The sequence below is a fragment of the Diospyros lotus genome, chromosome 7, assembly GCF_014633365.1.
Source record: "Diospyros lotus cultivar Yz01 chromosome 7, ASM1463336v1, whole genome shotgun sequence".
NCBI classification, from domain to species: Eukaryota; Viridiplantae; Streptophyta; class Magnoliopsida; order Ericales; family Ebenaceae; genus Diospyros; species Diospyros lotus.
This window is the reverse complement of record NC_068344.1, coordinates 19,332,513-19,354,147: the sequence shown is the minus strand read 5'-3', so window position 1 is coordinate 19,354,147 and position 21,635 is coordinate 19,332,513. Positions and strand designations below refer to the sequence as shown.

Below are 21,635 nucleotides of genomic sequence, written 5' to 3'. Positions count from 1 at the left end.
AGTGAAGGGTCCACCGATGAGGAGATAGACGGATCTAATAAGGGCAACGGAAGAGAAGGAATAGGCAATACTTGGTCAAGACGTTGTGAATCAGGTTGAACAACCAAGAAGAAGAACTGTTGTTCAAAGAATGTGACATCAGCAGACATAAGATAGTGGTTCAACTCAGGAGAATAACACTTATAGCCTTTCTGCAATCGGGAGTAACCGAGGAAAATACACTTGAGGGATTTGGCAGCAAGTTTATCCTGTCCCGGTGAAAAGGAATGTACAAAACAGATACATCCAAATACACGAAGGGGAATAGAATAAAGAGGCTGGGAGGGGAACAAAAGAGCATGAGGAATGTTGTCCTTTAACATTGAAGATGGCATGCGATTGATCAGATAACACGTAGTAAGAACAATATCTTCCCAGAATTTGGTGGGAAGATTGGCATGTAAAAGTAGTGTTTATGCAGTTTTAATGAGATGATGATTTTTACACTCGACAATACCATTTTGTTGAGGTGTATAAGGACAAGAAGATTGATGCAGAATGCCACGAGTAGTCATAAAAGTAGTAAATTGAGAAGAAAAGTATTCAGGAGCATTATCACTACGTAAAGCACGTATAGAAATTCCAAACTGTGTCTTTATTTCAGCAGTGAATGTCTGAAAGGCAGAAAACAACTTAGACCGACTCTTCATGAGAAACAACCAAGTGCAGCGAGAAAAGTCATCAATGAAAGTAACAAAATATGAGAAACCAAGAGTAGAATTGACAGCCTCCATACATCAGAGTGCACAAGAGAAAATGGAGCCTCAGCCCTATTATTGACACGACTAGAAAAAGAACTACGTGCATGTTTACCACGCTAACATGACTCTCAATCAAAAATAGACAACGATGACAAACTAGGAACTAATTTCTTCAATTTGGAGAGGTTGGGATGACCAAGACAAGAGTGGAGAAGATCTGAGGTAGCAGCACTCGTGCAAGCCATTGGCATATCAAGATGATAATGACTCTGTGACTCACGCCCGACGCCAATCGTCTATCCCGTACCTTGGTCCTGTACACAAACAAAGGTAGGAGTGAAAGTGATTGAGTAATTAAGGGTTTTAGTAAGCTTGCTAACTGAAATCAAATTGAAAGGACTGCTAGGGACATATAAAATCGAATTTAAAGATAAAGATGAAGTGGGTGTGGTTTGGCCTATCCCTTTAACTGTAGTTTTGGTGCCATTAGCCAAGGTAACTGTAGGCAAGGTATCGGAATAAGTAAGTGAAGAGAAAAGAAGTTCATTACCACACATATGATCAATGGTGCCAGAATCTATAATCCAAGGACCAAGAGATGGGCTTTTAGCAATGCAAACAACGGGATTACCAGGATGAGACTGCTGGGTGGCTTGAAACTTCAAAAAGACATCATACTCAGCAGTAGACATAAGTATCAATTGTGAACCCGGTGCAGATTGGACAGAACTAGGATCACTCTAGAATGCAAGAGCTGGTAGATGATGTAGGCGGAGCAGCGGGCCGACCATGTTTCTTCCAACACCTGTCCTCAAGATGAACCAGTTTCTTACAAAAGGTACACTGTGGACGTGTCCGATTATTATTACGACCTCTATTTCCTCCTGAGTAAGAAGCCTAAGACACAAGGGCTGAAGATTCCGCTGGAAGAACAACAGGAGAAGAAGAGGACATACCATGTGCACCGGTCATGTTCAGCAACCTTTTAAAAGAGTCCTTCATGGTAGGATTAGTGGAGCTAGTCGAGATTTGATGCCTGATGGCGTCAAATTCTGATTTTAGACTAGAAAGAGCAATAACCATAAATTCTCTCTTTGAGCAACCTGTTTGGTCTTGGTCTTAATAATGGGAAGAAGAGCATTAAATTCTTGCATGAGAGCCCGAACCTGTCCCAAATAAGATTCCATGGACAACTCTTGCTTCAAATTCTTGATATTAAGGACCACAATATACAAATGCTGGATGTCATTCGTATGACATTCTTTAGCTTCCTTCCACACGTCAACACAGGTTTCAAATGGCTGAAAGAGCTGCATGATGGATGGATCAATGGACTGCCATAGGAGATTGCATAACTGGGCATCAAGTTGTTCCCATCTAGCCCGATTGGCTTCCGGCACATTTTCAGCCTCTGTGGTAAGATGATCGGCTTGGCCTTGCCCTTTGAACTACATTTTGACAGAGGCTACCCATGAGAGATAATTGGCAGACCTTATCAAATTGACAGTGGTGATATTGGTTGTTCCAAGATTGGAGATAGTAAATGACTGAGAGGCAACAGGGGCAACAGGTGCGGTCACGGGAGTAGCACCAACAAAAATTGCATCATTGAGATTAGACATAGTGAGGATTTGACACCGGGAATAGGCCTAGGGCAGGGAGGCGAGCTGATCTGGAGAAGCCGAGAGAAAACGGTCGGCAGACGCGCCTTCACGTGCCGGCGCATGGGGGCTCGTGGGAGCTCCGGTGGCTGTGATTTTCCGGCGGCAACTCGGCCTGAAGGCGGCGAACCCTAGGGTGGGGTCGGTTCTAGGAAAAGACGGCCGGACAGTGATGTTCCGGCATGAACAGTGATGGTGATGTGCTTATAATAATACATATATAATTAATATATATGTCATTTATAATTTTTTTGTTTGATTTTATAACTTTTTAAAAAAATTCACTGTTTGAAAATGAGTGATGTGGCTAATTTTCATTTGGTGGACAAGGAAGGGGACAGTAGATCTTGGCTCGCAACACACTAGCCCAGACTCTCCCTGAGCAACAAAGTCAGGAAGTTGCTCTATATACACCTCTTCTTATAAATTGCTATGAAGGAAAGCATTCTTGATGTCTAGTTGATGAAGAGGCCAGTGAAACATAGTAGCAAGGGATAAGAAAAGACGAATAGAGGAGATCTTAGCAACAGGAGAAAATGTGCCAAAAACCTAAGTGTAGCCTTTGGCTACAAGGTGAGCCTTAACCATCAAGACCAACTTTAACAATGTAAACCCAACGACAACCAACAATAGACTTACCTTTGGGAAGAGGCACCAGGTCCCAATGGAATGGAAGGCAAACATTTCTTCAATCATAGCAGTGCACGACTCGGGATGGGAAAGAGCTTCTAGAATAGATTTAGGAAGAGAAATAGAAGATAAAGAAGAAATAAAAGCATAATATCTAGGGGACAAAGAATTATAACTAACATAATGTGAGATGGGATGGAGAGTAGTGCATTGACGAGTACCTTTACGGAGAGCAATAGGTAAGTCAAGATTAGAAACCAAGGGAGACAAATTAGAGGAGGAAGAACCAATGGGCATAGAGGATGAGTCAGTGGACAACTCCCTTGGACTAGAGACAACAGGCACTGTTGGTGGGGCCACAGGTTGAGGACACCGCTGATAGACTTGAAGATCGGGGCGATCAAGGCGAGATGCAAAGGGCGATGGAGAAGGAGAAGAGGAAAGGTTAAGAAAAGGAATAGGCAAAGGTAAGCTACACGGACTCAGAGAACTTGGACGAAAGGAGAAAATAAGGAGATGACTCAAAGAATGTAACATCTGCTAAAACAAAATAGCGAGCTAATTAAGGAGAACGATACCCCTTCTGAAGGTGTGAATAACCAAGAAAAACACATTTGACAGAACGAGCAGATAGCTTATCACGACCTGGGGTAAGATAGTGAACAAAGCAGGTACTTCCAAAGGTACAATGAGGAAGAGAATATAAGTCAACTCGAGAAAAAAGAACAAAGCGAGGAATCTGGTCATTGAGGACAGAAGAAGGCATTAGGTTAATTAAGTAACATGCAGTTAAGACAGCTTCATCCCAGTATTGAAGTGGAACATGCATATGAAGAAGCATGCGAGCTGTCTCAATTAAATGACGATTCTTTTGTTCAACCACACCATTTTATTGTGGGGTTCCAGGACACAAAGTTTAGTGAAGAATCCCATTGGATGCCATATATGATTTAAATGGTGAGAACAAATATTCAAGGGCATTATCACTATGGAGAACACGGATGGTCATATTAAAACTAAGTTCTAATTTCAACACAAAAAGCAATGAAGACAGAAAATAATTTTGAACTAGTTTTCATTAAATATAGCCATATAGTTCGAGAAAATCATTAATAAAGGTTACAAAATAACGAAAACCTTGTTTTGAATTGGCACGACTAGGACCCCATACATTTGAATGGACCATTGAAAAAGGAGAATTAACACATTTATTGACTCTACTCGGGAAATAACTACGACTACGTTTCCCAAGTTGACAAGACTCACTCTCTAAGGAAGAAAGACTAGAGAGACTAGGAACCATCTTATTGAGATTGGGTAGAGTTGGGTGCCCTAGCCGACAATAAATCTGTAGTGGGGAAGCAGTCATCGTGCATGCCACTGATGAAGCAAGGTGAGACAGATAGTAGAGTTCTTGAGACTCAAGCCTCGTGCTAATCATCTGTCTGGTCCTTCTATCCTAAACATGAATACTATTAGACAAAAGGGTTATAAAGCAATTAAGACTACGAGTGAGTTAACTGACAGAAATTAAAGTAAAGGGACACTGTGGTGAATGTAAATAGATAACAATGGTAAAGTAGAAAGGGGTGATGTTGTGTTGATACCTGCGACTGAGGTGCGAGAGCCATTATCCAATGTAATAGGAGGTAGAGATTTCAAAGTTTGAATATGGGATAGAATAGAACGATTACTAGACATGTGATTGGTTGCATCGGAGTTGAAGATCTATGGGCTAAGAGAAGATGAGGACTTAGTAAAGAAAGTAGTAGGGTTACTGGTGTGAGCAAGGGATGTGACAGGTGAAGTGGCCTGTTGTGTTACCCGAAACTAAAGGAGTTGAGCATACTCCCCGTCGAAGATAGTTACTGGTGAGGAATCAATAGGTGTGATAGATGTTTGATCCTCTGAAGCTCCAACAATAATGTTAGTAGTACTAGCTGCTTGAGTTGGGCGACCATGTAAGTGATAGCAAGTCTCTCGAGTGTGACCAAGACGATTACAATAGGAGCACTGGGGCCGAGGATGCCACCACCACGACGTCCACCTGAATGACCTCCATGACTAGGATGAGAATCAGTCTAGGTAGTAGCAAGGGCAGAGTGATCTTTAGGTATAGACATGTCACGATCAGTAGTTAATAGAAGAGGCTCTAAGTAACCTGGCAAATACCTTTGTCAAATGAGGTAGAGAGGCACTGCTGAGAATCTGTGTCTTAATTGATTCAAGCTTCAATCGAATCCCATGAAGACTGAGAACAATAAACATTTGATCACGCTGGTACTGTTGTTTCTTGATATCTAATATCAAAGGGCATCAACTCGTCAAAATCAGTAATAAAAGCTTGGAACTTACCCAAATAGGTGGTCATATCTAAATCAGCTTGCCATAGATTGAACAAAGCACCAATCACATTATAAATACGAGTGATGTCACTTGTATATAGCTTATGAGCCCTAATCCATAAAGCACCACTCACGAAGAGGTCGAAATATAGGCATCAAAGTCTGCTTCAATAGTTTGCCACAACAAACTTAGTAACTATGCATCCACCTTTCGTCAAAGAGGTTGATTTTCCTTGGGACTAATTGAGATGGTCTTTGATAAATGATCCTCAAGGCCATATCCAGGAAACCAAATTTCGATCGTTGATGACCAAGTAGAATAATTTTGTCCATTCAATTTCTCCATGGTAATAATTGGTGTGCCCGAAAAATGGAGAATGGCTACAGTTGTGGATGTGGTGGAGAGGCTTGTGGATGAAAAGTGTGCTATAGATGAAGATATGATACGGAAAGAACAGCCTGTTGTTAATCTTAGCCAAATCTGGATCTGTTAATCTGGCTGACCAGATCTGAAGTGGGTTGTAGTTGGGTGGGTTGGATCTAGGCCAAAGCTGGGCAAGATTTGGGTGAGAAGCTTGAAGCTTTTTCAATGGCAGAAGCTAGCAAGGATCGATCGCAACAAGGAAATTGGAACAGTGGCCAGCGACACGTGAGGAAGGCTGATGGCGAAGGCCGACGATGATGGCAGATCGGCGAAACGACAACGATGGAGGCAAGATCTGAAACCGACTGCGATGGAAGGAGGTGAGATCTGAAATCTGCCACGACGGAAGGAGCAACGATGACGATGGCAGATCGACAAAGCAACTACAATGACAGAGGGAAACAACCACGCGAGATTTGAGAAACCAGTCGCAATGCACGAGATCTGAGAAGTCGGCGTTGGATAGCGATGGCAATGGCGGCAATGACAACGATGGCTGGATCTAGGGTTGGGTTAGGGTTTATCTAGTGGCTTTGATACCATGTGAATAAAATACTATGTGTATGCCACAAAATGTATAATACAAGAGAATATATATATACAAGTATTTTAAGTTAATTATATTAATATCCCTTATCTTATTTTAACAATAAGAAATAGGGAGTTCTTGAATTTTCAAAAGCTTGAATTATTTGAACTCAAAATCAATTCCTTCACATCCTCTACCCTTGTAGGCCTAATATATCGATTAAATTCATGACTTTCAAACTATTCATATAATATTTAATATTCAAAGCCATTTAACTGGAAATTCTCAATATAGTGAAACATAACCAAATATGTTATAAAAACTTGGATAAATTGATCACACTCTCTCTGAACTTTAAAATTCACCCAACTAGTCCTTAACTTTCCAAAATTAGGCACGACACCCCCCGATTACCAACAATATTAAGTAAATTGGTTGTACACCCCCTAAACTTTTGGCCTTTAGCCCGAACACCAATTGAACTTTTTATTTTGGTGAAAATAGTATCCCAAATTTTTATTTAATTAAGTAAATTAGATCAAATTTAATACAAAATAAAAAATAAAACAAACTAATCGTCATGAGTTGCAACGAACTTACAGAAAGAGAGTAGGGGAGGGAGAGCAATCGACTGTGGATTCCAAGGAACCATAGCATATATTTTTGGATTCTATTTTTTATTTTGTGCTAAATTTGACTTAATTCAACTTAATTAAATAGATATTATGAATAATTTTAACTTAATGTAGTTTAATTAACATTGATTCTTATGAAAAGGGTGTCCTGGACATTTTGAAAAAGTTCAGGGACCAATTTGGAGAAAAATAAAGTTCAGGAGCTGTTTGGGCCAAAGGTTTATGGTCAATTTACTTGATAACATTAGCAACAGAGAAGATGCTGTGGCCAATTTAGAAAAATTTGGGAACCAATTTGGTGAAATATAAAGTTCAGGGTGTATCCAGGCCAAAGGTCCAAAGTTCAAGGATGTGTGGTTAATTTACCCAAAATAAATCAATATGCTGATAACTCACTTTTTTGATTTTGTTTTGAATGTTTTTAATTATTTCATCATTCTTTAGAAAATCAAATTGAAACAAAACTCAATTCAAGAAGGTTCCCTAGACCATGACTTGTGATTGGGCAACTAGATAACTTTGAATTAGAGTGATAGATGATCACCATTCATTCATTCACAAAGAAACACTCCTGAATCAATCGTGTTTATGGCATTTTATCTTTTGTGAGATGTGTATGGAGTTGAATTGGGATATTTGATTTAGCATCAAATGTTCATCAATTCATGAAGAAAATACCCCCATATCTGTGTTTTTCATAAGTTCATGTATCTTTTGGACATTTTTTTTTATGATCAATTTGTGAGACATTCCTGGATATTCGGGCCAAAGGTCCAAAGTTCAAGGGGTAAACAGTTAATTTACCCTAAAAACTTTTATACATCTTCATAATAAAAAACTAGAAAAGTCATAACTTTATCCATATCACTCCCATTTTGCCATATAAACTTTACATGACCACAAAATAATTAACAAAACTATACGCGTCCACACATTTGTCTAGAATAGGCCTTATATATACTACATAACCATGAAAAAAAAAAAAAACCTATTTAGCTCTATTTGTCATCAAGAACAAGGAGCATGGAAGACACCAAACAAATCGATAAAGGCTAAGGTCTTCAATGCAATGCCAAGAACTGATAACGACAAAAAGATTTCAGAAGAGTCAACTGATAATAGATTTCCCTTTGGAGGTCCCCTCGGTCCTATTATCTCCCTCCTTTATCTTGGTCTCCCCTTTGTTTTCCTCTTTCCATGTCAATCATCTTGTTTTTCTTATTTCTCCTGAAGATACACCATTCTCCATGCCACCAACCCATACATGAGGTCACTGACATATTCATTGTTGTTGATGTATCATGTATGTAACCCTCACCATGGTCAACTCTTTTCTTCAAACCTCAAATTTCATTTCTCTTCCTTCATGTTGGCATCCACCGGTTTTGATCCTTTTTCTGAATATCTTTAGAGTTAGTATCCAAAACATCAAATCTTCATAAAAGAGCGTAATCAAATTCCTTGCGTGAAATAATGATTGACTTGTAAACTTGTTTATTTTATCGCATATAGCGTACTACAAAATATATGTTTTTGGTGATTGTTCACTGTGTTTTGTGATTATTTGTAGGCAGAGATGAGGTTATCTGTTTTGTTAGTGTGGTTTGGTGTTCAATGAGGTTTCCTTTTCCTCTTTTTTAATGTATACACATACACAAACATTTGTCATCTACATTCTCATGAGTTAAATGATAAAAACTTAAACCTTATAAATAAATGATGGGATTTTCTTTTCCTCTTGTCAATGTTAACACATATACAAATGTTTATTATCTACTTTCTTATACGAGTTAGATGAGAAAAACTTGCTGCTTACAAATAAATGAGGTGATAAAATTTCAAAAGAATAAACTCAAGTTTTGCAAAAGATCAAAGTATTTATGTTGCAGTTTAGAAGTTTTTTAATTGGCATTGATCTCTGATAATTAACATTCATGAAAAGAGAGAAATGGGAGGAGCAGAGAATTGAAAAGTACACAGAAAAAGAAAAATGGTAGATGTACCTGTACAATGACACAAGTGTTTGAATCTGTATCATCACCAATTTCGCCCAGAAGTGCTTGGTAGAATTTAAAATTTGGGCATCTAAAAGTAAATAATATACTTAGGACTCAATACCTATCAGTGTGGGATTGAGTCTCTAGAAACTCCTTCCACAGCACTGGCATTCTTCCCAATCATGCACTGGGGGTATCTCGTACAATTTCCTATGTTTTGTCCATAAAAGCCTAGCTTGTCATCTTATTTGTTAGTTCCAAGAAACACGACATATGACATAAATCTTTAGTTTGGTTCAGATGTGAAATTTTGTCCTTACATCAAAGCATCTTAAGGGAAGATAGTTCATTTAAGCCGTAAGTTAACTTATAATGTTATTCCCCCCAAACAAAATTCCTTTTAGTTGTTGTGTTCTTTGTTTCAAATCATTTTTACAGGAATCCTAGTCTGTTAACAAACCTAGGGATGGCAATGGGTTCATTTACATGTTTCTAACTTCCATGTTGGATTTAGAACTTTGAAGTTGTTTGTCTTATTCTGTGCCTTTACTTCTAGGATGTTGCTGTCAAGATTCTCATAGAACAAGATTTCCATGCAGAGCACTTCAGGGAATTTCTGAGAGAGGTAGTTGCTTTTGCTACTTTTGTGCTGTTTACCAATTAATTTTCCATTAACTAATGAACAAAGGTGTGGTATTCACATTTCACATGTTTGCTGAGGTCTTTCACTTCTATTTGTTAGGTTGCAATCATGAAAAGCTTGCGGCACCCAAATATTGTTCTCTTTATGGGTGCTGTGACTCAGCCTCCAAACCTGTCCATAGTTACAGAATATTTGTCTAGGTTTGCTGCAAAAAAGTCTGGCATTTTTACATAATTTATTCCCTTGAAAACAAAAGGTTCACTTAGTAAGTACTTTTTATAATTGATTTTCCCTATTTGAATTGCAGAGGCAGTTTGTATGAACTTCTACAAATGTGTGCTGCAGGAATCGAACTGAATGATAAGCGTTGCTTGAATATGGCTTATGATGTGGTATGGGTTAATAGATTACACTTCAGATCTATACCCATTGATTGTTCTGTATCATATGCAATTTCATGATAAAGTTGATATTCTTACCGATCTTGGAGGAGCGCTTAGCTAAATGGGGTTGCCAACTATCTGGTTTTACTTGGGAGTGTCTTCTGATAAACTTTCTGTGGACTAAATCAAATGTTTCCCTGACCCCTGCCATTTGGGGAATGAAAGAGCCAAATATATCAGATATGTCTGGATGGGTGTGTAACCTGTCTCTGACTCTGGACTCAAAATTTAAACTAAATTTGAAATAATAGCTGTTAGATCGTCTGCATGTAAAAAGTCAGGTGGTTTTCTTAGTTTCCTTTTCTTTTCCCCATTCTTGGATGTATGTGGCACATCACATCAAACAGAGAATGCCTTAAATGCAACAAAATGGAGGGGATCTACTTTTGCATGCAGTGCCTTTCACTTTTCCATTTATTTCTATATGTGGGACTCGTTAGTGATGTAACAATTTAATCAGTTTATCTTTGATTAAATGATTTGACTGTTTTTTAGTTTTTTATACAACCATAATGTTGTTAATTAGGCCAAATATGTGTAATTATTTGGATTGGCGATAATTTTTGGACCCAAGATTTTTTTCTACTATAAGAACATGTTTAAATTTTTTATCACTGACATCTGAAAATTTAACCTATTAAAGGGAAGGGTAAGTTTTTCTTTTATGTTATTTTTTTAACTCTCAACAATAATTGGAGAACTGCAGGGTCTAAAGGGACAAATTTATGCAATGGGATACAAACCGATTCATAATTCATATTCTAACCTGGGTTTGTTTCTTACTGTAGCTACTTGCCTCACAAACCATATTAGGGTGTGATGATGCCTGAAAAGTATTGGTTGGACTTTACTCAGAATTAATTTTTTGGTTCACATTCTTATTATTCAAAAAATAAAATAAAAAGGAATTTCATCTTATTTCCACCTCACTATATTTTCATGGGCCTATTTTCTCTTGGATCTAGCAGATGGTTTTTCCCTTTTTTGCAGGCACAGGGAATGAATTACCTTCATCAGCATAAACCCCCTATTGTCCACAGAGATCTAAAGTCTCCAAATCTTTTAGTGGACAGCAAATATACTGTAAAGGTAAGATTCAGATAGTGTACTGAGACACTGGAAATTGTTTGTTTCGCTTTCTTTGGTTCAGTTATCTTTTTTCCATTCCACTAGCTTTTCAATCAGCTAAAGCTACAAGATCAATTGTTCTGATTCTTATAGGCTATTTGTTACTGAAATTTCCATGAGAAACCTATTTTCAAATAAAAAATGTTCTGTTTCTGTTGGCAGATAGTTACAATAAAAGGCTGATAGTTCCCACTGGTTGCTCGTTCTGTGTTGATGTAAGCCTTGTTTGGCCAATAATATGAAAAAATTTATCATCTTATGGTCTGGTATCCAGATCATGATTTTTCTATCCCTGAAGGGAAAAGCTCTTTCCTGTTGGACCAGTTGTCGGAAATGAAGAATTTGAAACCCCAACACCATGGTTTGTAGCCATGTTCAATCCTCTGAGCTGTAGCCCCCAACTCATCTCTACACATTGTGCCCTCAAAGAAAAGGAATGTCAATAATCTCCATGTACTCAAGTTTGTTCAAATCTCCAAAGTCCTTAATTGCATTTTATTTTAGCACTTTTATTTATTTCCTTAAAGGAAATCTTGTCTAACCCATTTCAATTTAATCACTCAAATCAAATCATTATTCAATGTATGTTACAAGGAGGACAACTTAACATTTCTCTGATCAGTGGTTAAAAGCTTATCACTAAGTCCCCATAGAAGTTTTATGGAGGGTCTTAAGAGGAGGGAGGAATTTGAATTACTTATTTACATGTTATTAAAGATGTATCATGGAGCAAAAACACACGTGAAAACATGTTGAGGAGATGGTAAGTTTTTTTTCCACTTACAATTGGATTACATAAAGGTTCTACATTAAGTTCTTATCCATTTGTGGTGTTAATAAGTGATTCATTAAACATGTCCAAGTAGAGGCGCCTTTGTGTATGCTATTTGCACATGACATTGTCTTGGTGGATAAGACAAAGGAACCTTTGAATTATAAGCTTGAGATATGCAGGAGCACTTTAGAATGTAGAGGTTTTAAGTGGAGCTGATTTGAAAATTGATTATATATTTAGTTAAAATACATGTGTGGATGATGTTATGGGGAAACTTAAAGATCAAATCATTCCAAGAAGAGATCAATTAAAATATCTTGGGTCATTCATCCAAAAAGATGGAGAAATTAATGAGGATGTTAACCATAGAATTAAGGCATGATAGTTAAAATGGTAAAGTTTATTCAACAATAATGTGATAATAAAATTTTGTTAAAGCTGAAATAAAAATTTTGTATGACTGTTATAAGACCTTCTTTGTTGTGTCACCAAATGTTGGGTAGTAAAACACTAATGTGCTGATATGAGCGTAATAGAGATGAGGGTGTTATGATGAATGTGCGGCTACACATGACACAATAAAATTAGAAATAAAGTTATTAATAATAAGGTCAGAGTGACTCTTATTGAAGATAAAATGCATAAGATGCAATTAAAATGGTTTGGTCATGTGAAAAAAGGATTAATAGAGGCTTTTGGGAGGAGAATGGATGGAATGGAATCATAGTTATCAAAGGCGCTCCTAGGCGCGAGGCGCCTTAAGGCGCCAGTTTGGCGCCTTGCCTTGGCCAAGGCGAGGCGGTTTTGGCGAGGCCCTCGCCTTGCGCGCCTAGGCGCTGGGGCGTGAGGCGCGCCTAGGCGTGCCTCATGAAACTGAGGTTTTCTACTTAAATCTTGTAGCCCAATCGCGCTTGCCTCTCCTCCCGACTGCATCCAGCCGCGCTTGCCTCTCCTCTCCAGCTCGCTGCTCGCTCCTCACTCCTCCCGACTATAGCATCTACCGTGCTTGCCTCTCCTCCCAACTCGCTGCTCGCTCGCCCTCGCCCGATCTTCCATTCTTCCTCTTCCTCTCTAGCCCTAGCAGCGCGGCCGCGCCTGCCTCCTCTCTTCCTCTTCTCTCCAGCTCGCCCTCGCCCGATCTTCTTCTTCCTCTCCTCTCCAGCTGCGACCCCCTCCTCTCTTTCTCTCCAGCCCCAGCCCGATCTTCCTCTTCCTCTCTGTCGCGCCTGCCTCCTCTCTTCCTCTCCTCTCCAGCTCCCTGCTTGCTCGATCTTCCTCTCCAGTCTCCAGTCTCCAGCCGCACCCTTTCTTCTATTCTCCTTTACTGAGTCTGCCCACGCCACGGTCTTCTCCTCTCTTCCTCGCCTCTTCTCATCTGCTCTTGAGCTCTTCAAGTTGAAGCTGCTAAGGGCCTAAAGCTGCCGCCGCCGCTGCCCACATCTTCTCCTATATTCATAATTTCATATTGTAAGTTCTTTAGTTGTATTTTATTGTGGACTTGTAATGTTTATGTGTTTGTTTAGAACTTTGCATTATAATTGGTACTTGGTAAAGTTTAAGACTTTAAGTTTGAACTTTGATGATGTTTCTAGTTTAGAATTTGCATGATGAATGAATTAACTTTGATGTTGTTAGTTTATAGAATTTGAAGATAATGAATCATGAATGATATGAATGTGTTATTATTGATAATTTGATAGTTGTTTATGATTTTACAAGATTTTGAGTTTTTTTCCTAAAAGGTGCGCCTCGCTTCGCAAAGGCGCGCCTCGCCTCGTGCCTCAGGCTCCAGGACCTTTTGCGCCTCGCTGCGCCTCGCGCCTTTCAGAACTATGAATGGAATGACTCCAGTGAGAGGTAGAAGAAGACCAGAAAATAAACTTAGTAGGATCCTGCATGCTCAGTTCTAAGGGCTTTACAGAAATGATTGATGAATTAGAATTCATGTAGCCAACCCTCCTAGTGGGATTAAGGCTTCATATGTTGCTCTTGTTGTTTTAAGCTTATCACTGAAATGACCAAAAATACCACTTCTTATCATGTTACTCTATGCCGTCGAAGCTAACTTTCATAGCTACCCAGGTTTTCCATGGGGAAGGGCATCTTCTTTGAAGTTTTATGTGCTTCAATACACCTCAGAAATAGGTCACATGTAGAGACCGAAAAATCTTCTGGTTAGCAGCAACAATTTTTTTTTTTTTTTTTTCAGGCTGTTAAGGGCTTGACATTTATTTATGTTATCATAAGTCTTTAAGATTTTATCCATTTGGAGGTTTAAAGCTTAGGAAGCATGAACACTTCATCTTGGATGCGGTACCTGCATCCAAGATGTATTTTGGACATTGATACTCATAAGACATGCCAAGGTATGCGTTCAGACACTGGTGTGCCTTAATTTTTTATTATTATTTTTGTTTTCGGAAACATTTAGGCATTCAATTGGCATGCATGTCTATGAGTTTGAATCATGTATGGGAAAAAGTCTATGAACTCTAGTAAGTTTAAGAATAGAGATTTGAATGTGTATTACTCCATCAAAAAATATCTGTTTCTTATGTATGGTTAATGATGCTTATATTATCAGTATCTTGAATTTGATGATATCATTATGTCGGGTTAGTGTTTTTTTTTTTTTTTTTTTCAATTTTTTTGTATGTTTTCATTAATATAGTCTTTCTACGAAAAAAGCTAGGGGATGGCTGCAATACAACCCTCCCCAACCCTCACAAAGCAGGAGTCTCATGCATTGAGGATGCCCCTGATATCTCTAATATAGATTGAATACCTTCTTAGTATTAGTTTGGTGGTTATTAAGTTGATAAACATCACAAATAGAGAATATAAAAAGTACTATATTTTGATTGTATTCCTGGCATGTCCATATCCTTATGATTTTCAAAGTCTTGTATCTCATTCCCGTCCCCCTATCCATTAGGATGCTAACATTTATGATTATGCAGGTCTGTGATTTTGGTCTCTCTCGGTCAAAAGCCAGGACATTTCTTTCTTCGAAAACAGCTGCTGGGACTGTAAGTTTTATTGGAATCAAGAAGTTTAAATATGACATTTTCCTGTAAATGTTCATGAATCAAAGTGAGCACTTGAGTACTAGTTACTGAATTATGCATCTTGTTTCTTTTTATTAGCCTGAGTGGATGGCACCAGAAGTCCTCCGTGATGAGCCATCAAATGAGAAATCAGATGTTTACAGTTTTGGTGTGATTCTATGGGAACTTGTGACCCTTCAACAGCCATGGAGAAACCTAAATCCAGCACAGGTTTTTATGCAGTACTTGGTGCATATCCCGCATTCTTTTAAAAATTACAAGACGAACATAAGAAATTGGCTTGTCCCAAGCTTTTGTGAACTTGCTAATTTGTATTTAGAAGCATTTCAAATGAATTTGCACGGGTTAAGTGAGGTGTGTAACTAGAACTAATGTTGAGCCAATGGACTTCGTCCAATATATGCATTTATGTCTCTTCAAGTTAAGTTGGGCAAGAATTTGTTCATGTATCCAATAGAAAAACTTGTAATGGTTTTGCCTTGATGATTCTGCTTTAACAACCCATGGAAGACTCTGTCTTTCTTCTTGGGCTTTCTTTGGAGTGACTGTCTACCTTTACTCTTTGGAGTGGCTTGTCTATCTTTCATGCTAACTCAGGATGCTACCAAATTATTCATTTTGGTCGAATATGTTCATCCTTTCAGCAATGAACTACGTCAATTAAATTCCAATAATTAAAATGGAACATTCCTCCTGGAAACAGATTGATGCATAAATGTAGCTACTCCTATTTTATTGATGGGATCTAGGTTTAACTCAATCTTTTGCAGGTTGTTGCAGCTGTTGGATTTAAGGGCATGAGGCTTCAAATTCCCAGTGAAGTCAATCCTCATGTGGCGGACTTAATTGAAGCTTGTTGGGCTCAGTGAGTAGATAATACATGTTAATGGAATTTGTAAAATTTTCATTCATGGTGGAATATTTATGGATTTTATATTCCTGCAAGTGTAGTCTGGATGGGATGATTCTCATCAAGATGCATTCCTCTCTCTCTCTCTCTCTCTGATGACAAATTATTTGCACTGCAGTGAACCATCGAGGCGTCCATCATTCTCCACCATTATGAGCTTATTGCAGCGATTGATCTCAAACTTGAGACATCAACCAATTCACCAGTATATTCCAAACATTACCTAAAGCTGGCGGGGTACCCACAAGAATAAATTTTTCTGCTGGTACCTGATCTTTTGATATTCTGGTGGTAGCAAGCAGCATTTACCTTATTACATCAGGTTTGTTTCTTCAATAATTGAAACATGTAAGACTTGCATGCTTTTGTTATTCTGTCATGTTTTAGGTTAGCATGTGTGACGCAACATATAATATAATAATGTGGTGATATTTGGTTATGAAGCTTAATCTTGAGAGCCGTTAACTACTTCTTTACAACAATGTCAAGGAAAAACATCTATTTAGTCCAATAACTTTTTTGAAGTAGGATCAACATTTCAATGAAGCTTCTAATAACAAAATCCTTGTGCAGTATTCCTGCATGTGTTTAGAATTTATGTAGTTGACCTCTCATATTAAATGAAGCCTCTAATATGTTAGTTTCTAATGTTTTCTTTTTACTGCTGTCGCCCAGGATGTTCATACCTTAAATCTACCTTCACTCAAAGTAGTATGCGCCTCTCCAGCAAAGTATTAACTGCTGTTGTATTAGAAGAGAACTGCTTGAAGGATCGGGCAACACACATGCTTCATTCAAGCACCTATAATCATCTATTTAGTTGTTTAAGCTGTAAGCCGCAGGCTGCTGATTTCTGAAAAACAGTTGGCTTGTAACCCCACCAATAGTTGCCATATGTAAAGCCTTTCATCATCAGCATTTTACTAAGAGTGGTCTGGTTTGTCAATCTGACTTTTCTAGGGTATGCTGCTTGAAGTAGAATACAGAATGATGGTTTAACACCATTGCCACATACTGTAAACTAGTGTGTTTCTCTAGGCTTCAATGGTATAAACGTGTAGATTGGACCTGTTTTGGCTGTTTGTGGTGGTGCCTGCCCATTAATCAGATGTTTCTAACAGATTTCACCTGTTACAGGTTTTCCAGTGTTGTGTGGATTTTGATACATGCATATATTCTTAATGTATAGCTTGGGGGGGGGGGGGGGGGGGGGGGGTTTGTTTCATCTCTGAAGGGGTAGTCTCTTTTCAGATAGAGTGACTACTACTAATTAATTATTGTGTAGTTCTTTTCTTTTCTTTTTATTAGTATTATTTTTATAAATCATGTTGTGCATTCAGCAGAATATTGGTGGTTAAATTTTTGGTTTTGCCCTTTTTCAATCTCCAGATGTTATAATGGCCTCAAAGTAGAACAAGAGGACAGGGTGTGTGGTGTGTACAACCACCCTTTTTCTTTATAAGTCTCTGGATGTATCACAAAGTTTATTAAGCTGCCAATTGCCAATCTTATTGAAGTAATAAATTTAAGAGCTAAATTAGAAGAAAAGGAAATTCAAGGCTCAAGGATAAGGCAGGTAGATTGAATGTAAACCATAAAATTAAAAAAGTTAGGGACTTGCATTACATTACATTAGTGGTACTCTAATACTCTTTTCAGGGCCTCCCCTCCCCATTAGATTATTAATTAAGTGGTCAACTTGCTCACTTGGTGATTCAAACTCAAAAAATAAAATAAAAAGAAATTAAAGTGCTAACATTTTTTCAATATAATTATTTTTAGTAATAAAATTTAAAATCTAATCTAACAGTTTGTCTACATTTTGCATTGTCAACCTAACCTAACCTAGTATGGTATGGTATGGTATGGTAGGAGTAGTAGTATCCATTGGCAGTGGGAGTTCTGTTTGCTGGCAATGGCAATGGTATTGGTATAGGTATTTGGTATTTCACCCACTGTTTAAGTCTTTATTTTTCATCCTTATTGCTATTTGTATATCTTTTTCATATATACAAATTGATGTGACAATCACTGATAAGGCAAAAATTATTGTTTATTAATTAATTAATGGTTTTTATTGACCAAAGTAAAAACAAATAAAGTAAAATTAAAATTGTATACCACTATTAAAAAAATTAAAAACTAATTTTCAAATCTGAAAAAATATATATAAAAGTTGAGGTGTTTTTTTTTTTTTTTTTTTTAACGATTTGCCCTATTTATAATGACATTTTAAAATTTTAATTACTGTCATTCAAAATTAAAATAAAAACTCGTCATTGATCTCCAGTTACCCATTCATTCTGAGTGATTGAAATACAGAGATATACATATATATAATTACCATTGAAATTACAGATATATATACATATTATTATATATATATCAAAGCAGGGTAACGAGGATGAAAATGAGAAGAGCGGCAATGAAAGAATACTTGAGAGCAGCCACCACTATGGCCACCGATATCAACAGCAGCTGCCACAGCACCTGCACGCTCGCCCACGTCAGTATCCCCGTCAATCCCACGGCCAGGATGTTGTCCGGGTCTCGGTCCACCACCAAATCCACCCACCTCAGATTGAATCTTGGCTGCCCGTTCCTCCTCGGATCCTCCTCACCGTCGCCGCCATTCTTCTTCGCCTCCTTCTCTTCCTTGGCATTGGTGGCGATGCCGCCGTTTCCGTTCCCGTTCTCTGCTCGCACCGCAAATTTTCTCGGATTGTTTCTTGGGAGGGTTTTATGTGGTGGGGATTTGGGTGTCGAAGATCGCGATTTGAGGGGTTTGGGTGGTGTTGATGTGATTGAAGGAAGGGCGTTTGGCGGATGCAGTCGAGCACTGAACCCTAACATATTTCCCCGGAAGATCGATCGATTCCTAGAGAGAATGAAATTATATATACGGAAAGAAGGAAGAGAAAACACACACACACACACACACATATATATATATATATACGTACATAAATAAATGCACATATATATATATGTAGGTACATGCACATATGCACATATATTGCTAATTTGTAGAAAATATTTTACCATATACGGTTAATTACACTAATAATAACCTATTTTTGCATTTTATTACTATTTGATCACTGAACTTTGAATATTACATGCTAGTCATTGATATTTCAAAACGGTTACTACTCAGTCAGTGAACTTTGAAATGTTACATATTAGTCATTGATATTTTAAAACTGTTATTGCTTAATTATTGAACTTTAAAATGTTACCTATTAGTCACTGATATTTCAAAACTATTAAATTGAACTTTAAAATATTACCTGTTAGTTATTAATATTTCAAAACTGTTCCTCATTCGTCACTCATGAACTTAAAGTTCAGTGACTATCGAGTTAAGGGTGAAAAACGATTTTGAAATATCAATGATTAGCATGTAATATTTTAAAGTTCAGTGATTAAGTAGTAATAATTTTTGAAATATTAGTGACTAATAGGTAACATTTTAAAGTTCGGTAACTAAATAGTAATAATTTTGAAATATCAATAACTAACAGGTAACATTTCAAAATTCAATGACTAAACAATAATCGTTTTGAAATATCAGTGACTAACAGGTAACATTTTAAAGTTCAGTGATCAAACAGTAATAGAATGCAAAATTGAGTTATTATTGGTATAATTAACCCCTAGGTACATGCACATATATTGTTAATTTGTAGAAAATATTTTACCATGTAAATCATAATACTCCAAAAAAAAACCAAGATAAAAATACTTTTTATTTCATATAAACAAGCAAAGCAAAGCCAAAATGACGGGAAATCATTTTCCAATCTGGTAAGTTGGGAAAGAAGGGCGAATTTAGACGCAAGTAGAAGAATAATAAATTAGGCAAAAAAAGAGAGCAGAACACGACCACAGTGGGAGTCGAACCCACGACCTTTTGATCCGAAGTCAAACGCGCTAATCCACTGCGCTATGCGGTCGGCCATGACAAGCGGCGAACTAAAGCTTCCTTAAAACAAATCTTTCTCTCTCTGCCGATGCTTTGCTTCCCTTTGCTTAGGTTTCCCGTTCCTCCATGCTACTGAATAAATAAATAAATAAAAATGAATGAATGGGTTTTGTTTATTAGTTTGAAGAAAATAATAATTAGTTTTTTGTGATTTTTTAAAATTTTCCCATTTAACAAGATTAAAACTATATTATATGTAGAGAAATTTAATATGCTACTGGCAATATAATAATAATAATTTAATAATAATAATAACGCTACCCAAATCACAAACCAAATTTATATATATTTGCACCTATAATAATAATTAATATTGTGGGCTATTGAGTCTTAAATTATGCTTTGCAATAATTGGTGCATAATTATTATTCGACTTTATATTAGGATGAAATAATTATCATCGCCCAAGTTGTTATTGCTAAAAACAACCCGCAAACAATAATGTTCGATGATTGTAGGCATCGAAAAGAAAGAAAATAACTAAGCTACGTACCTCTTCTTATTCATATATATATATATATATGTATATATATGCTCAAAATTAATTCTATCGTTTGATTTTTGTTGTGATTGTGTTTAACTTTAACTATAAATTGAATAATTATAGTAATAACAATTCCTAGTTATATTAATTTGATAAAATACTTTATTTTTTATATATACTTAGTCTAGTAAAACATATTATGTAAATAATATTATCATATTATATATATTTAAAATACATTAACTATCCTTAATAGTTATTTATTTGAACAAAATATATAAATGTATATATTATTTTATAATATAATGATATGATTTTAGAATTGTTGTTGTCGAAATACAATAATAAATTTATAGTTATGAAAGAGTCTTTAGTCTTCAAGGGACTTATAAAAAAGAAGTTGGTCAGAAAATGCCGAGTGTTCTTCACTCGAGCCCTCTAATACTTAAGTTAGTTAGAGGGTTGATTGAACTAATTTAAACATGAGATGATCCATGCGAAAGACACCTTGTCTTCCTCACGGTCTTTTGTTTTATCGGTTTCTTAAAAATTAAAGGTTAAAGATGAAGACTCTCTCACAAATATAAATTTATTATTACATCTTAACAACAACAGCAAGATGAATTGGTGTTGTTTGTAAAAATAGATCAAAATGCAAAGACAAAATAACAATGGCTCAAACAAGGAACATTGCAAATTGGCAAGAGTCAAGAAGGACCTAAAGTTTAGTGTCCTCTAGAAACTCGCCAAGACCTAGGGAGACACTGACCCAGCAACTCCCAAAGGCACCGAGAGCCTTTTCCGACCAATCTCCCAATGGCCTCTGGTTCAGCTCCTCCCACCTTATATACCTATTACTAGGAGTGTGCAAAAAAATCGTCAAATCGCGGAAACCGCCCTCACCAAACCGTGCGATTTTTTTGGGGTGCGATTCGGCACGGTTTGAGAAATTCTCAAATTGTGCGGTTTGCGGTTTGTGATTTTTTTGGTTCGGTTAAAATCAAACCAGCCAAGTAGTATATTAATAAAAAAAATTAAAAATATCTAATAATTTAAAAATTAAAAATATATACTTTCTTAACCATGAATTATATTGTGGATTTTTGTGTTATTTTTATATTATGAGCATGTGGTTATGTTGTAGATTTAAAACTTTTAAATTTGCATTTTTTATTAGATAATAACTTATTTTAGTTTTAAACTCTAAGATACTATAAAAATTTAAAAATTATGATTTT

At 36.9% G+C, this 21,635-nt stretch overlaps 2 protein-coding genes and 1 non-coding gene across 9 annotated transcripts in view; 1 reads left to right on the top strand and 2 right to left on the bottom strand.

Moving 5' to 3' along the window:
• LOC127805982 (serine/threonine-protein kinase CTR1-like) overlaps positions 1–17,057 on the top strand; it is a 71,956-nt gene extending 54,899 nt beyond the window's left edge. For 6 of the 7 annotated variants that reach the window (XM_052342885.1, XM_052342883.1, XM_052342887.1 and 3 more), the window contains 9 exons: positions 9,518–9,586; positions 9,704–9,804; positions 9,912–9,996; positions 11,038–11,136; positions 14,911–14,979; positions 15,097–15,228; positions 15,789–15,883; positions 16,047–16,250; positions 16,604–17,057. In XM_052342885.1, the coding sequence (XP_052198845.1) occupies positions 9,518–9,586; positions 9,704–9,804; positions 9,912–9,996; positions 11,038–11,136; positions 14,911–14,979; positions 15,097–15,228; positions 15,789–15,883; positions 16,047–16,155 (759 nt within the window). In that variant the 3' untranslated portion in view covers positions 16,156–16,250; positions 16,604–17,057. The remainder of the gene's footprint in view (positions 1–9,517; positions 9,587–9,703; positions 9,805–9,911; positions 9,997–11,037; positions 11,137–14,910; positions 14,980–15,096; positions 15,229–15,788; positions 15,884–16,046; positions 16,251–16,603) is intronic. The other variant, XM_052342886.1, reaches the window with a different exon arrangement.
• Positions 17,058–18,181: 1,124 nt separating this feature from the next.
• Positions 18,182–18,847, bottom strand: LOC127806604 (uncharacterized). Its single transcript, XM_052343989.1, has one exon. The coding sequence runs from the start codon at positions 18,779–18,781 to the stop codon at positions 18,314–18,316; it is 468 nt and encodes a 155-aa protein (XP_052199949.1). The 5' UTR covers positions 18,782–18,847; the 3' UTR covers positions 18,182–18,313.
• Positions 18,848–19,810: 963 nt separating this feature from the next.
• On the bottom strand, positions 19,811–19,884 carry TRNAR-UCG (transfer RNA arginine (anticodon UCG)). Its single transcript has one exon. It is a non-coding gene; the product is annotated as a tRNA-Arg (tRNA).
• Positions 19,885–21,635: the final 1,751 nt, after the last annotated feature.

Bases quoted from the DNA above. Each gene is read 5' to 3' on its own strand.
- LOC127806604 (XM_052343989.1), bottom strand. From the start codon at position 18,781: ATGTTAGGGTTCAGTGCTCGACTGCATCCGCCAAACGCCCTTCCTTCA.